General features: G+C 36.8%; 1 protein-coding gene across 10 annotated transcripts in view; it reads right to left on the bottom strand.

Moving 5' to 3' along the window:
- Positions 1-17,793, bottom strand: part of MFSD14A (major facilitator superfamily domain containing 14A) — a gene marked incomplete at both ends in the record, with an annotated part of 39,589 nt that overhangs the window by 9,206 nt on the left and 12,590 nt on the right. For 2 of the 10 annotated variants that reach the window (XM_084242958.1, XM_084242962.1), the window contains 7 exons: positions 1,166-1,237; positions 1,955-2,068; positions 2,345-2,563; positions 5,869-5,983; positions 8,896-9,023; positions 10,266-10,328; positions 17,162-17,257. In XM_084242958.1, the coding sequence (XP_084099084.1) occupies positions 1,166-1,237; positions 1,955-2,068; positions 2,345-2,563; positions 5,869-5,983; positions 8,896-9,023; positions 10,266-10,328; positions 17,162-17,257 (807 nt within the window). The remainder of the gene's footprint in view (positions 1-1,165; positions 1,238-1,954; positions 2,069-2,344; positions 2,564-5,868; positions 5,984-8,895; positions 9,024-10,265; positions 10,329-17,161; positions 17,258-17,793) is intronic. The other 8 variants (XM_084242960.1, XM_084242963.1, XM_084242961.1 and 5 more) reach the window with 7 other exon arrangements.

Here is a 17,793-nt window from a genome sequence, read left to right as displayed (position 1 = left end):
ACATTCAAGATGACCAACTCAACAGACTCAAGCTTCCACTTTCTTAAAAGAAGACTAAAACAAGAAAGCTGTATAATAGACTGGATCTAATAGACCTAATAGACTGGATCTAAGGTGGAATAGTGTCAGAGTAGGTCATTGGTAGCACCAAGGAAAAACAGAGTTAAGGAGCTTATAATGGGAAGGAGAAAGGCCTTGACTAAAAAAAAAAAAAAAAAAAATTCCAGGAACTGGGAAACAATTTACTGTGGAAAAAGAGATCGTATAGAGGTCAGAATGCGAGCTCTCCTCCGAAAATTCAAATTCCTTTGCTGATTAACAATGGGTTACCAACTGGGTTTCCAAGATACATACTTTCATGTCATTCCTCTGCTCAAAATCCTCCAATGGCTGCTATCCTTCCTGTCAAGTCTTGTCATGACCTGCAGGCCCAGAATGATCTGATTCCTCTCCATATCTTGGACTTCATTTCCTAACACTCTCCCTGTCCACTTCACCAGAGGCATACTGGCCTCTGTCTATTTCTTACACATGCCTGATACATTCTCTCCTTAGATTCCTATTTCTTTCTCACTGCTTTGAATTCTCTTCCTCCAAATATTCCTGAGGCTTGTTCCTCATTCCTGTTGTCTGTGCTCAAATGTCACCTTATATTAGCAAGGGTTTCCTCCAGCTTTCCCAGATAAGCCCCCAGTTTTCTCTCGATATCCCCAAATCCTTTAATAGTTCTTATTATACCTGATACATGACATGTTTGTCAATTTTCTGTCTATCTCCCAAGAATGTAAATTTTACAACAGTAGGAATTTATTAAGTTCTATCTCCAGTGTCTGATACACTGCAGGTATTTAACAAATATTTTTTGATGGATTAATCAATAGAACAGAATATAAAATTCCTAACTTTATGCAGGTCGACAACCTACTATAAATCAATAAACTGTGTTTCTGGTTCATACATCGTATATTGTTTAATGTGTTGATCCCAAAAGTTTAATCAATAATAGCAATGTAAGAAAACTGAGTTTCGAAACTACAATCCTCAGATTCCTGACCCTGGTAACTCCACCAAGATACCATCGAGAATTACTCAATGCCCCATCTAATGACCAACTAGGGTCAATCCGCTATGACATAATTCACTCCAACATAAAAACGAAACTCACCTGAGCAATAATTGAAAGAATGCCAAGGACTGCTATAAATGCTGCAACACTTTCTGGTGAAAATTTCATTATCTAGAAGGTTTCCAGAAAAAGTAACATTAATAAATAAAGCACAACAAATACCATGCTAATGTAACCACCTGTACAGTAATATTAAATGGGTCAGAAAAAAAAAAAAAGCACAAATCATTTATAACAAAAGGAGTCTTCAGAGGAAGAATCTGGCTTTCATTGGGAACTAAAAATTATAACGAGTGTTAATGTGCTAAAAACACCATCTACTTGATTTAGGTAAATCTAAAGCCCTTAGTTTATAGATTTACTAAATTGGAGATAGCTATCATGCACTTTGAGTTCATTTTACATACTACATTGTTTCGTGCTTTTTACAAGTATTGCTAAAAGCTTGACCTTGGCCTGGTACCGTTAGTGTCAGAGAGAAAAAAACTAACACACTTGATTTGGCTGGCTGATTTACTAATATGTGCTCTACATCACAAAGAAACTGTGTAGAACAGGTGAATGGATTAAAGCATCCCACTACCTCTATTAGCAACATAAACTCAAACGACACACTTTGGTAGAAAAAATTGCACTTCTTTGTCTAAGTCAAAAGTTTTATAGAAATGTCTAAGGACCATCAGCCATACTAGACAGAAAGTTAATTCCAGTGAGCTGTTACTTACAAAATGGTAGTGATTTTTCAATGTCTCTGCTATTCTAGCTCTCTCGAGATTAACATTTTTGTTATTATGGCACTATACAAGAAGAGAAATTCCAGGATTTTACCTGTCTGAGGTATAAAAAAAAGCTGGAATATTGGCCTGCTTCCGGTAGGTAGGAGAGAAACACCGTAATGCAGATTAGCAGCACTATGGAATCTTGGCCCACTTTTTTTAAGGACTAGAACAAGAAAAAAACTGAAATAAGGTTTTTATATCAAAAGACAGAACGATTCTTAAGAACATGCAACAATGTCTTTTGGCAGTACACAGACACCCAGTTTTCTTCTATTTTAAGTTTATTTTATCCGCCCCAAGCTATTCTGAAAAGTATTTCAAAAATTTTTAATCCATCAAGATGTTTTCCCCAAAGAAATTTCTACAACAAAATATTAATGCTGCAATGAATAATGCATTCAGTTTTTGCCAAAGAGAAGGAAAAAAAGTATTAACTTACCGCAAAAGGGTCAGCCTGTTCCCAAGAAATGGGAGCTCCCCAAGATGCTGGCCGCATCTTCTCAGGCAATGACTCTGGCACAGCAACAAGGATAAAACAAATATCGAGCAAAGCTATGGCTGTAGCCAGGACCACCACTAAACTGTCCCCATACACTCGTCCAAGGTAAGCTCCAATTGCAGGGCTAGTTACTAAACTTGCAGCAAATGTTGCTGAAACCTGCAGCAAATCACAATTGATAGGAAGAAGATTAGCCACCCTGAGAACTCTTTTTTGCCATCACCATAACTCTTTTTTTAAGATTTATTTATTTATGCATATAAGAGCTGGGGTACAGGCCAGAGATGTGGGGGGCGGGGGGTGGTGGTGAGAGGATTCACCAGAGATAGAGTGGGAAGAGAACAGGCAGATTGACTGAAATACACTGCTGAGGGGAGCAGCAGGTGAGACAGCAACGCCATGTGGGTTGCTCCCTGGCCTGCCAGGGATCAAACTCATGCTGCCGAGGCTGCAGATTGCTTCATGGTGCGGTGCTTTAACCCCTTGCGCCATCAGGGAGTCCCACCATAACTCATTTATGTTACTGGTCCTCCTGCTGCGCCTCCCTTTCCCCCCCATCCTTCCGTGCCATTTTTCTTATATTCTCTTCTTTTCCAGCAAAAGAATTAGATTCTTAACTTAAAAATGTGTAAAAAGCTTCTAAGATAGTGGTTTCAAACTTTCTTTTAAGCCTTGGAGCCCTTTGGTCAAATAAATCCTACTGATGAATTCATAAGTCAAACAGATTAATAACAAACAAAAAATTGTTAGTTGACAGGTTAGGAGTCTGGAGCACTGTGCAAAGCCCCCTCCCTGACTGGGTCACACTAGTCCCTGAGCACCTCCACACAACCTCAGTGCTCCTTGAAACAAGTCTAAAAACAATACTTTAAGGACACCTAATGTCGCTGTGATTTTTGTTCCCCAATGTTAAAATTAAATGAATATTCACCTTGATATAAATTTTAGGCTAACTGCAATAAAACTTCAAAGACTTTGAGGTCTAGCTTATCATCAGTAATAGTGGCAAGCAGAGTTGGGAAGAATGAGATGTGCATTGAGCACATCTTTAACCATGTCTCTCTAAAACTCTGAGGAAATGCATACAAGTCTGGTGAAGATGCAGCTAAAACAGAGAGGATACAGGTAGACAAAAATTATTCCTCCCACACATAACTAGTTTACTAGACAAGATGGCCTGCAAATTAGTAGTACCTGTGGCAGCAGATAACACCTGATGGGGACCACACTCTTCAAGGAGAACTAGAAATTAATGTCACAGACATGTACAAGCTTCTGCTCCCTAACTGCTTTATTCTTTTTCTACACAGTGTTTTTTAATTTTGGATGAAAGATTTCTTCACAAGAGTGTTTATTTTTATTTATTGTTATTTATTTTTTCTAATTATTTAGAAGTTTATTAGGGAGAAGGGGAGGGAGGAGAAGCATGGTAGGGGTGCGGGCACAATGAACTATTGTGACCACACCTGACGGGAGAAATCCTATATTATGAAAAAGTTAACCAGGATGTAAAATAATGGTCCTTCATTAAAACATAAACCAAAAAAAGCAAACATATACATAAAAATAGGAGTTTATTTATGCTTTAAAACTTTCTAAAAGAAGTGCTTTTTTTTTTAGCTCTTTATTAATAGCTGTTCAAGACAAGCAATTCGAAGTTCTAAAGCTCACTTATTTGGCAAGTACATAAAATTTCACTAAAATTTAGCGATCAACTCAAATGTCCATTAACTATTAGAATGGATAAACAAAATACAGTACAAGTACACATTAGATCTATTTTGCGTTCAGTTCCAGACCACCCCCACAAAACTAGTACCTCAATCTAGGGAGTTATGAACATCTTTTTTGCTGGTGGATGGTCTTATAAGAAACACACACTTTATATTCCAAATAATAAAATACTACATAATAATAAAAGGAGTAACTATTGGTAAGTGTGTGAACATTATTTCATTTAAAGCAAAACTATAGTGATAGTAGTTTGGAACCTGCCTGATGTCAGAGGTGAAGTGGACATGAGGAAACTTTTGGGAGTGACTGAAAGAACATTCTAAAATAGGATTGCAGTGTTATCTTGTTACGGCAACCCCCAGCAATTAAATGTAATGGGCTGTGACCTCAAGGGAACTTGGGCATAAGCACAGCTCTGGCACTTGACTGGGAAAGGGGCAACGATTCTCACTGTGAGGGCCAGTGAGGTCTATAGAGGGGATTCACCTGCTGAAGGCAACGAGCAAATGTCCATCTGAGCATAGGCATTTCATGCCGTATCTTTTCTCTTGCACTCTCCCCACCAGAGAGTCATTTCTCTCTGGACAGACAGAGGATCCAAAAGATCACTTTCTCCCTCCATTTATCTGCATCCATATTATTTCTAGAAGATTTAAGTTGTTATTTGCTAGGATACGCCCTAAATACATACAGCCTCCAAATTGAAAATTATCAACTTCAAACTTTGGTTATGATGAAATTACTAAGTTACAAAAACATGGATTGTGGTCATGGTTGTATAACTATATAAATTAACTAAAATTCACTGAACAATACACAGAAAATGGATGGATTTTCTGGGTGTAAATTATCTCAATAAAACTGTTTTTAAAAAATCCTGGCTATCATCAACTTATTATTCTAAGTTACAACTGAAAAATCAGTAGTTCTTTTTATAAGTTTCTCTCTACAGGTGTTTTTCCCCAAAACCTCTTAATTCCATGTTTGTTTAATAGTGTCCTCAGAAGCAAAGATGACAGTCTCTTATAGCACTAAGATTCAGTGTGACACAACACTGTACTTACTTATCAAAAGATGCTTGTCCTTATTTGTTGAAACTCATTACTGTATTACTTCTGGCAATCTAATAAACTCTCACTACACTGTGTATATATTAACTATTTAATTCTTAGATTTGATAGACAACTATAATATCCTTAAATATTTAGTTTGCCAAAACAGTGCTTAGCAAACAACTGCCTACTGGCCAATCTAACTAAAAAAGGTTCTTATATTTTCAGAGACATAAACACACACATACAAGCATAAGCAAAAGAATATGAAGGAGACAGTATGTGGGTCACCAAGTCACAGAAAAGGTTTACTAATCCCTGAGCTAGATGTCATTTTATTATATTTCAGTTATTTAAATATTAGTACTTTTTAACCCATAACATATGAAATAAATCCTTAGTTTTAGTATTCTATTAAAAAGAATTTCTATAAAGTGAAAATAATCTACCATAATTTCGAATCTGGTATCTGTGACTAGTAAATAATTAATGAAAATATGAAAACTTTCATGGCTTTGTACTGCAAAATGTTTAATGTAGTCTAATGGATGATTTTACTATGCAATGTATTTTATGCAAAAATAAATCTTGTAATGAAAGCATTTATACTCCTTGTAATATGTGGTCATTTAAAAAAGTATTTCTCAATAGATACAAAAGCATAGGATACACACGTACCAGTCCATAAGCCATACTTCTTTCATGTTCTTGGGTTATGTCTGCTACATATGCAAATACCACCGAGAAAGTCACTGCAAAAACCCCAGAAACAGAGATAACAGCAAAGTACCACCTAGGATTGAAAAAAAAGGACAGGAAATAGAATATTAACTTGATTTTTAAAAGTGAATCAGCAAAATAGCCAATTCCAGTCAACAGCTTACTAACACACAGAAATTATGAAAACAGGGCTAGAAGTGGCTCTGATAGCAGTTCAGCTACTATGCAGAAATATTTTCTTATATATTTTTATATATTTTTATTTTATTTTAAATATTTTTTATATTTTTAACATATTTTTATTTTTTATATATATTTTTAATTTTATTTTATACATTTTTTTACATCATTTTTCATTTTTGTACAATGTATGCATTTTCATCTTGGTTATAGTCCCCATACAATTCCCACCCCCCTTGTTTTGATCCTACTCCCTCTTCCCTACCCTGTAGTGTGTCTCTGGTTTATAGTTGCTTGTTGATTTTGATGTTCACTTTATTATAATTAGTCTTTTTCCTGGTCCCTTATTTAGGTTTTTCTAAATTCCTGCTATGAGAGAGACCATCCGGTATTTTTCTTTTTGGCTAATTTCGCTGAGCATGATCCCTTCCAGCTCCATCCATGTTGCTGCAAATTGCATGAGTTTATCTTTTTTGATTGCTGAGTAATATTCCATTGCGTATATATACCACATCTTCTTGATCCAGTCATCTATTTTTGGGCATTTGGGTTGTTTCCATAGCTTAGCTCTTGTAAATAGTGCTACTATAAACATAGGGGTGCAGGTGCCCTTTTGAATTAATGTTTGCGTGTTCTTTGGGTAGATACCTAGGAGTGGAATTGCTGGATCATATGGAAGCTCCATCTTTAGCAGGTTGAGGAATCTCCACACAGCTTTCCATAGTGGTTGGACCAGTTTGCACTCCCACCAGCAGTGCAGGAGAGTTCCTTGTTCTCCACATCCTCGCCAACATTTGTTGCCAGTTTTTTTAAATATGTGCCATTCTCACTGGTGTAAGATGGTATCTTACTGTAGTTTTGATTTGCATTTCCCTGACGGGGAATGCTGAACATTTTTTCCTATATCTGTTGGCCATTTTATGCAGAAATACTTAAAGTTTAATAACATTCACATTAATCTTTTACCCAATTGCTGAACTGTCAAGTAGCTTTATTGTTGTTTCTACTGAAAACAGCAACACACTAAAGTCTATTATAATTCATCCATTACGATTTCCCACCACAGTAATACTCAAAAAATAAAGTTCAATAAATAAAACTGAGAAAGAAGTTACTCTGTGTTTAGTATAGCTTATATATTAGAATCTAGGTGTTTTTCACGTTATCTTTAGCTCTTCAAATGTTGGCAAAACAAACTCAATTTTCACAAAACAGTCTTCACATAGTAGATAGCTGCAGAGCAATGTTCATAAATAGAATTAAGAATAGTTACCATAAAGAGTAAATGAATCTACATTTTGCTATACATGATTCCAAAACATCTGGCTGGGAATGAGAAAGTTTCTATTGTAATACTGATGTTTAGTTTTTAAAATCACATCTATAATAATCAGTTTTCAAAATATCATTCCATTGGCACTTTATTACTTACTAAAGCTTTTCCAACACTCACTGCTTTCCACAGCAAATTCTTCATTTATTCCCTGGATTTGTCTGGTCACGTTTTCATTTGCATTGTTAGCATTCCCAAGGGTTTAGTGTTTGATTGTATCTAACCTATAGAGAAGAGCCTAGATCATATATACCTTTGGCCTTTCTAAATACATAATGGAAATAGAGCTCATCTTTGATAAACAATTAATAAAATTAATCCTGAGTAAAGTAGAACAAAGTCAGATAATTAATAAACCTACACCTAAAGTGGGCCCTAATTATTTGGGAAAATCATTCTCTTTGTGAGCTTCCCTTCCCTTCCTCCTCAGTGAAAGAAGCTGGTTTTTATTATGGTATCTATGAGTCCAGTCTCTTGTAATTAGGAACAGCATATGACTGAAATATGAGGAGGGTGGGAAATCTGTAGTTTTCTTAAAGTAAAGCAATATGCAATTCTTAGCCACTCTTGCCACTCTTCCTAACTTGCTGGCTGAAGTGTAACATGAGCTCACGCTTAAGCAGCCATCTTGGACAGTGAAGTGATAATGGAGGATTGCAGAACACAAACAGAAAAAATATGGTTTTCTGGATCTACCAGAACTACTGTCAGCTCTAAACCACTGAACTCCAGATTTCTTTCATATGGAGAGAGAAATAAAAGTTTTATAGATTTTAATCAACTGTTGTTTTGGGCTTTACTGACATACATAATAAAACCTATTCCTAATCAACACAGATAATAATGATAAACTTTATATTTTTAACACTCTACTTTTTTTTATATTGTGTTTTATTAGTTTATTTTTTAATATTTTATTTTATATAATTCTTACATCATTTTTCATTTTTGCACAATGTATACATTTTCATTTTGGTTATATTCCCCATACAATTGGACCCCCCCTTATTTTGACCCTAATCCTCTCCCCATGTCCCAGCCCCTCTCCCACCGTAGTGTGTCTCTGGTTTATAGTTGCTTGTTGATGTTGATTTTTACTTTGCATTAATTAGTCTTTTTCCTGGTCCCTTATTTAGGTTTTCTAAATTCCTGCTATGTTTAACATTCTACTTAAAATAAGAAATTTGCAACCCTATATGCAGTCTCCAAAATATTGTTTTGAAATGTGACCTGTGAAATCCAAAAGCAGGCAGGTCAGTAATCCCTGTTTCCTATAAAGAGCATCTAGTTTTAAAACCTACATTAACTATTAACTGATAAATTTTCAAGGGTTCACTTATCTGTGTCAAAGAATAAATGTATTAGAAGAATAAAATTAAAGCCTCCAAACAGGATGGCAAAAAAAATTAAAGGGAACATTCAGGGAATAATGAAAGATATAGTTAGCTGCCATAATATGAATATGCACATACCATGGGCTGATCTTCATTAAAGGAATTGGGGCACATGTGAAAAATACTGTTAGCAGCAAGAAGGATTTTCGGCCCCAAACATCAGAAAGAGCACCAATAAGTGGGGCACTGAGGAATGACAACAAACCCTAAAAAGAGAAAAAATGAATACTATATATATTTAAAGAGCCAAAAGTGAATCATTTCCATACCACAGAATTTTAAACTAGTTTATTTCTAAATTAAATATATCAACAAACTTTAAAACAACTTATTTCTTGTTTATATACAATTTACATACAATTTCTCAATATTGTCTAGATTATCTGCAGGGATCTAGTTGCACATTAAATATGAACTCTCAACCACGATAACTTCACCTAAGCAAGTCTAGAAGGAATACCACATGTTCATTATGTTTTTATATTTATTAACAAAACCTGTTGGTCAAATGAAATAAAAAATAAGGAATATGGAGAATAATCAAGACTTTACTGTACTGCCATAGCCTTTTTTTTTTTTTAAAGAATTATTTATTTATTTATACAAGCACTGGGTACAGTCAGAAGCGCAGGAGGGTGAGAGGATTCACCAGAGCCAAAGCGGGGAACAGAACCAGCAGAATGATGAAATACACTGCTGAGGGGAGCAGTGGGTGCAACAGGAGAGGTCTGCATGCCATGTGGGACCCTCGCCGGTGGCTGGGAATTGAACCGGCGCTGCAGAGGCTGCAGGCAGCTTCACAGCCCAGCGCTCAACCGCTGTGCCACCAGGGGAGGCCCTGCCATAAGTTTTTTTTTTTTTTTAAATTTTATATATATATATATATTTTTTTGTTTTGTTTTAAAGATTTTATTTTTATTTATTTATACAAGCACTGGGTACAGTCAGAAGCGTGGGAGGGTGAGAGAATTCACCAGAGCCAGAGCGGGGAGCAGAGCAGGCAGAAGGACCATTCACAGTACACTGCTGAGGGGAGTCGCGGGGGCAGGAGAGGTCTGCGCGCCAAGTGGGACTCTCCTCCGGTGGCCGCGGAGCAGCTGGGGATTGAACCGGCACTGCAGGGGCTGCAGGCAGCTTCACAACCCAGCGCTCAACCGCTGCACCACCGGGGAGGCCCTGCCATAGCTTTTTAATGCATCTTTAAATAGTTCTTCTCTCTTTGATCTGTACTTGTTAGTTTACAAAAACTACTCAGATCTCTGGACTAAAAGTATCAGTACATAAAACATAGAGGAAGTCTATTATGATGTAGCTTATTGTTTAAAATTAACACTTAATGGATTAATCAATTAACTTAGTATACTGGCAAAATTTTACATACATAAGTGTGTGTGCATGTAAGTATACATGAGTATATGTATGTAACATAACAATTGATCCGACCCTACCTTAACTCCTTGAATCAGGCCATTCATCAGAAATGTATGTTTAGGGAAGGTTTCATGTAATACCTAAAGAATGAAAACAAAATAAAAATAAATGATGTCACATTTTAATCTTAATAAAACATCTACATTTACATTTTAAACATCCTTTCAGATGATACAATCTAATTTTGTCTCATAAATTGTCAGACTTGTACGACACTATGTACAAGTAAATAAATGCTAATAAGACTAAACATTTATATGGCATTTACTATGTCAAAAAGCACTAAATTGGGCACTTTACATATATTACTTCCTTTAATTCCTTATAATAACCCTATTAGAGGTCAAATGTCTTGTCTAAGGTTATACAACAGTAAATGGCAAAAACTGAAATTGACACGGGAAGTCAGGCTTTTGAAGTCCAAGCTTTTAATCACTATGCTATCCTGTTTCCCACATATAAATGACGTTTAACTCCTTTACAGACAGGTATATGTTATCTACGATAGGAGTCTGAGGGAAAAGAGAAATTTTAATTGTCAAAACATAGCTCTAGAAAGATTCCATAAAGAGAAAACAAAAAAAAAAAAAACACTCCACCTATGAAAATGCATAAACAAGTTTTTCTATCTTTTTCAAGCTCTGGTCTCAAACCATCAATTTGTATGAGTTATTTTTACCAGGCAATAAATAAACCACCGGGAACACACTGGTTGAACAGCAGACAGACAGAAAGGTAAGTGAAGAAATAAAAACCAGGAGCACCATTTTTACAATATAAAGTCACAGACTTTATATACTCTTTTATTTAATATTAACAATATTACGAATTAGATAATATTACCACTTCACAAATGAGCAGAGGAGTTCTTACTGGACATAAAAACCAATGCTTGTTCCTTCATATTGTAAAGTGTCTCAATAAAAACAACAGAATGGCAATGTGAGGAATAAGAAAGGTGGAGAAATTTTGTATTAAGGAAGAAAAACTATGCTGAGTGAACTATCTGACATCTTCCAAGAAAAACCTTTAGAAGGATTAGAATGCTCTGTTTTCAGTTATTCCACTTCTGGCAAATGCGTCAGTCTAAAAAGTGAAGCCATTCTTAGCATCATAGAGCCTTCTACAGGGATCACTGATTGATTACCATAATGAACCAACAACATAGCCATAACCTCTCAAAGTGTTAGATTTCTGTCTTTTTAAATGCTTGTCACTATAAAATTCTTTGCAGTTGGTGGATACTTCATCACACTCTCCTGGGCAGGTCCTCCACACAGTCTTTGTTTTTTGACTATTCTTAAACTCTGTGAGTTTAAGACTCAAAAATAACTGCATCCACACAAAGTAAAAAAAAAAAATTCTTTAAAATCACATTTACTTTGAAAACTAAGGCTTGCATAAATCAAAACCCAAAGAGTTATTATAATTAATGTGTCTTAAGAGTGTTTACATGTTAAATGAATTAATTCAAAGAATACGTTTGCAATTTGAAATCCTGAAACTTAACCCTAGCTTAAAATGAAAATAAACAGTATTATATTTTCATCCTCATTTTGTCTTTTAAAATTAATGTTAAAGCACTATTTATAATCAACTTCAAAACACATAAGCCAAAAATAAAATGTTTACAGGTTAACAGACTTAAAAAAAAAAAAAAAGATTTATTTATTTATTTATACAAGCACTGGATACAGTCAGAAGCATGGGAGGGTGAGAGAATTCACCAGAGCCAGAGTGGGGAGCAGAGCAGGCAGAAGGATTGAAGTACACTGCTAAGGGAAGCAGCGGGCAGCAGGAGAGGTCTGTGCGCCATGTGGGACCCTCCTCCAGTGGCCAGGGAGCAGCCGGGGATCGAACCGGTGCTGCAGAGGCTGCGGGCAGCCTTGCAACCCAGCGCTCAACCGCTGTGCCACTGGGGAGGCCCTTAACAGACTATTTTTTGAAAGAAAGCAAGTGCTACAACTTGGTGCTGCTTTCTATCCCAAAACTCACCTCTCCCCATACCTAAAATAGGGAAGTCTGAAACCAAGAAAATAAAACTGCCAGCAAAACCTTTTTAAAAAGCCCACACCAACTATATTGATTATTAATTAGCAATATATACTAGATATATGACTCACTTCTAAAACATACAAATGCCTATGACTCACTCTTGAAGATTCTGATTTCATCTGGACAGGTTTTAAGGGCTACATATTTTGAAAACCCTCCTCAGGTATTACTGATTTTAAAAACAACACAAAACACGGATTTAATAGATAGGAGCACATATGAATGTTTATCTCTGGTTGATTAATCTGTCTTAATGGGGAAGGCATAGCTTACTCTTACAAAGGCAAGACCTCCTATCAAAATGTTCAGTTTCCTGGAGGGGTGGACAGGACTGCAGCAGAACTTCTGTCCTTACACATTTCTTACTGCTTAATGTGCTATAAGCATACATCATGCCTCCAATCATAAAAAAATTATTAATCTATGTCATATTTATAGAGGAATGCATACATATGCTCCCAGGCAATTTTCCTTAGTGATGTTTCAAAAATTTCTGCTGTTTCAATGCCTGAAAGCCAAAGTGCCTAGAGCAAAACAAATCTCACCATTTAGATATAATCTCATTTCTACAACTCAGTCCTTGTTTTGCCTAGGTCTCCTTCACCTAGCTCTAACCTCGCTATTTCTCATCAAACAAAGAAGAAAATGAAAAACACAAAACTGTGATTATGTTAAAACATGAATACATCACAGGTAAGAAATAAAAAAGGAAAACTAAAAACAAAAAAAAACAAAAAAACTAAAACCCTGAGCTTAATATTCATAAATATTTAAACGTGTTTTCTGAAGAGAAGTTTGATTTAAAAAATATAATCTGGGGCCTTCCTGTTGGCTCAAGGGGTTAAATCTCAGCACTGTGAAGATATGCAAAGCCACTGCAACTGAGTACCATCCCGTGCCAGCGAGGTGACCCACATGGCGCTGCAGACCTCTCCTGACTTGCCCGCTGCTCCCCTCAGCAGTGTATTTCAGTCTGCCTGTTCTGTTCCCCACTCTGTCTCTGGTGAATCCTCTCACTACCCACCCCCCTTGGCCTGTATCCCAGTTCTTGTATGCATAAATATTTAAATCTTAAAAAAAAAAATTTATAGGGGCCTTCCTGATGGTGCAGGCGGTTGAGCTTTCCGCAGCCTTTGCAGTGTGGGTTCGATCCCAGCTGGCCCGGGAGAAAGCCACATGCCGCAGTAGACCTCTCCTGTCTTGCCCCGCTGCTCCCCTCAGCATTGTATTTCTGTCCTTTCGCCTGTTTCTGCTCCCCGCTCTGTCTCTGGTGAATCCCTCCTACACATCTGGCCTGTACCCCGGTTCTTGTATAAATAAATAAATCTTAAATATATATATATATATAATATCAAGGAAAATGGAATTAAGGTAAAGAATTATGGCTAAGATAACATTACAAGCAACTAAGTAGACATAACTCATCATTTTGTCATTTTAAAATTCAAGTGTAAAGGAGAAAAAAGGAAACTAAATAACTTTTATTAACTATGGTGAGGTGGAGGTGTGTGCAGAGGAGTCTTGTTATAAATCAAATTTGGCAATAATATTTTAGTAATTTTTCTAAAAAAGTCATGCTGATAAAAAAATAAATTAAAAATTCTAGTTTCCCCATATTAAAAAAAAAGAAAAATCAAGGGTATTATCCATTTTTTAAAAAAAGAATATACTGGAAAAAAATTAATTTTCCAATATCTATGAAAGATGAACTAATAAGTCTTTATGACTAAATAAATTTTTTCCGTGTTCTTAAAAGAAGACAGTTTCCCTTTGTCAAACTGTGTGTGTGGGGTGGGGGGAGATATTAAAGTTAGAAAAAAAAGTTGACATAAAAAAACAAACCCAAAGCAATTTTTAAAAAGTTATATATACTTTAAATCCTAATGACAAATTACAAAAACGTCACAAAAAACTTTTTGGATGCCTTGCTAATAGTTAACCCAACATTTTAATCAACTTTGTTAAAGTTGAGCTGCTGATATCCTCAACTACCTAAAACAGGCGTGAATCATTTAACTATCAGCATGCCTCAAGACTAAGAAATGTAACAAAGTGAGCCTAGCTTCAAATAAATATCAATGCTGAGTTTACTATCACACTAGCAAGAAAACTGCTTACCTCTCCTAACCCTTAAATTTTCTCATCTGTATAATGAGGCTAATACCTCATTCACCAGGTGGTTTTGAGGGTTAAAAGTGATAAAATGTTCAGAACTTTATCTGGATCTATCATAATATAAATACGTATGAATTATTTACTACTATAAAGCGCAAGTACTATAAAGTACAGGAATGTTGATCTATCAGGCAGTTTTACTGGTAGTAGATTTCAAACAGCACAGGGGAACACTAGGAAAGGTAACATAAAGGTGTGAGACCAGAGTGATGACATCATCTCAGTAGCCCTTGACATCAGGTTATTACATACAATGAGGTTACAAACATCATAATGAACTTGCATCATCTAACAGGTTACAAATCAGAGTTCTGGGCAGTAAATGTGTAAATTAATTTTGAAGATAACCAGCACAAATCATTAAACTAAACAGGTTACAAATCAGAGTTCTGGGCAGTAAATGTGTAAATTAATTTTGAAGATAACCAGCACAAATCATTAAACTAAAAATAATCAAATATTTTAAGTCTATATTTCAATTATTTTGAAAATCTATGTAAAACTGATAAACCATTAAATGATTTCAAAAAGAAAGGATCTCAAGCAAAACATATTCGTATCAGCATTCTTTTAAGTTATGGAATTGTTATTATTCAGGGAACTATTCTAACTTACAATGCATGGCTTATTGCAAAAGGAATTGTATGTATTTGAGATTCCCTCCTGACTTCTTGTTCTGGGAATACTCAAGAATATGCCTTTTACATTCCAAGTAACTGTTAAGACACCCATATTTTGGGCTTCCCTGGTGGCGCAAGGGGTTAAGCACCGCACTATGAAGCAATCTGCAGCCTCTTGCAGCATGAGTTCGATCCCCAGCTGGCCAGGGAGAAACCCACATGGTGAGGCAGAACTCTCCTGCCTCACCCACTGCTCTCCTCAGCAGTGTATTTCAGTCAGTCTGCTTGTTCTGTTCCCTACTCTGTTACTGGTGGATCCTCTCACCACCCACATCTCTGGCCTGTACCCCAGCTCTTGTACGCATAAATAAATAAATCCTTAAAAAAAAAAAAAGACACCCATATTTTTATGTAGCTACAGTGATGATTATTTAATATGCCAAAAAATAACAGAACATAAAAATTTTTAGACTAGTTCAATCTATGTATGTGTACAATGATTCAATTTATTAAAATGACTTTTTAAAAAAGATTTATTTTTATTTATTTATGCATACAAGAACTGGGGTGTAGGCCAGAGGTGCGGGGGGCGGGGGGGGGGGGTGTGAGAGGATTCACCAGAGACAGAGTGCAGAGAAGAAAAGGCAGATCCACTGAAATACACTGCTGAAGGGAGCAGTGGGCGAGACAGGAGAGGTCTGCTGCTCCATGTGGGTTAGTTCCCTGGCTGGGGATCAAACTCATGACAGCTGACAGCTTGATAGCATTGAGATTTTAACTCCCGTGCCACCAGGGAGGCCCCCATAAATGACCTTTTTCAAACACTTTTTGGGGCCTCCCTGGTGGCGCAGGTGATTGAATGCCACACTGTGTAGCTGTCCGCAGCCTCTGCAGTGCGGGTTTGATCCCAGCCAGCAGGCGAGAATCCCACATGGCGCGGCAGACCTCTCCTGTCTCGCCTGTTGCTCCCCTCAGCAGTGTATTTCGTCAGTCTGCCTGTTCTGTTCCTCGCTCTGTCTCTGGTGAATCCTCTCACCCTCCCGCGTGTCTGGCCTGTACCCTGGTTCCTGTATAAATAAATAAATCTTTAAAAAAAAAAAAAAACACTTTTTATACAACAATGAATAAGTTCATGAAAATGTAAGTCTATCCCTTTAAAATTCTGCTGGAGTTTTGTAAACCGTATATTTAACCCTAATTATACCTTTCAAGATAAAGACTTCTACCCTAACTATTCCTTCTTCATCCCATTCCCCATTTCTACATCAATAGGAGAAAACTAGCAATCACCTGAGCTGTTTGGTCAGGCAGGGAGGACTATTCTAATCTTTCAAACCTCAGAAGATCTGGGTAAAATCAGCTTAGGCCTATGAAAAGAACCACTTTTCTAGAGGTTATCTTTATTTTTTTTTTAAGATTTATTTTATTTATTTATGCATACTAGAGCTGGGATGTAGGCCAAAGGTGTGGGGGGTGAGAGGATTCACCAGAGACAGTGGGAAGCAGAAGAGGCAGATGTACTGAAATACACTGCTGAGGGGAGCAGCAATGAGGCAGGAAAAGGTCTGCTCTGTCATGTGTGTCAGCAACATGGCTGGGGATTGAATTGTGTTGCAGTGGCTGCCCATAGCTTGACAGCGCTAAGATTTAACCCCCTGCACCACCAGGGAGGCCGTAGAGGCTATCTTTAGATCCTTGGCCTAAAGTAAAAGAACAGCATGAATGAATCTCAAAATAATAATGCTGAGTGATTCGGATCATAGATATCATCTTTCCTAAGGCTGTCAGTGTAAAACCATTTTCACACTATTCAAGCAAAATGGTAGCTGAGGTCCTGCTTAAACAGGTCCCATGTTCATCAGGAGAATCACACACACCCAAGTCCCGCTCCTAGCAGGGGGAAATACATGTGGAAAAGACATAAAGCAATAACATATAGTACTGAAAGTTTGACATACCAGTGGGAGAATTAACCGTGGGGAAAAAAGCTGTCTCCCCTTCCAACCCCCTGGAACTGAAGAAAATAAGATTTTAAAGTCAGAAATTTTAAAAAGGTTACTTACCACCAAGGTGGGTGCTGTCAGTAATCCCCAAGCAAAAAATTCCAAGAAGATGACGATAACCGCATGATAAACACTAGGAGAGCCTATTCCTTGAGGCTATAAAAAAGATATTTAAAAAGTTAACATGCATTCCAGAATTCTAATGATGGCAACAGTAGATAAATATACAGAGAAAAAATACATTTTGGGTACTATGCAAACATCGGAACACTTACTGCCCCATCAACATGACTGGGATAAATAAGGAGACAAATAAAAGCACAGGAAGCACCTGGAACATACAGAGTTCCAGCATGGGCACCCAGATATCACACTTCCGGGGGGAAGCTGAAAGGATGTAAACAACTTAGAGAGGTGAAAGTGGCAGTGGGAAGAAGGACCCTGGAGGTCAGCAGCAAACCGCACAAGGCTGTAAGCCTGGACAGTAAGGAGGCGTTACAGGACTTAGACAGTTTAGTACAGCACACAGGCTGCATACTGGGAAAACTCTTAAGATAGAGGTACAGAAAACAAGCTTCCTTGTTAAGAAGTCTATTTAATTTTGGAGACAATGGGATCCACCATAGGATGCATGTGATCGGATGGATGTTTTGGATCATTCTGGCAAAGGTGTAGCAAACTGATTAAAAGGG

This window comes from Talpa europaea (assembly GCF_964194135.1).
Source record: "Talpa europaea genome assembly, chromosome: 9".
Lineage (NCBI taxonomy): Eukaryota > Metazoa > Chordata > Mammalia > Eulipotyphla > Talpidae > Talpa > Talpa europaea.
The sequence above is the reverse complement of the archived record's forward strand: the minus strand, read 5'-3'. Positions and strand labels throughout refer to the sequence as shown.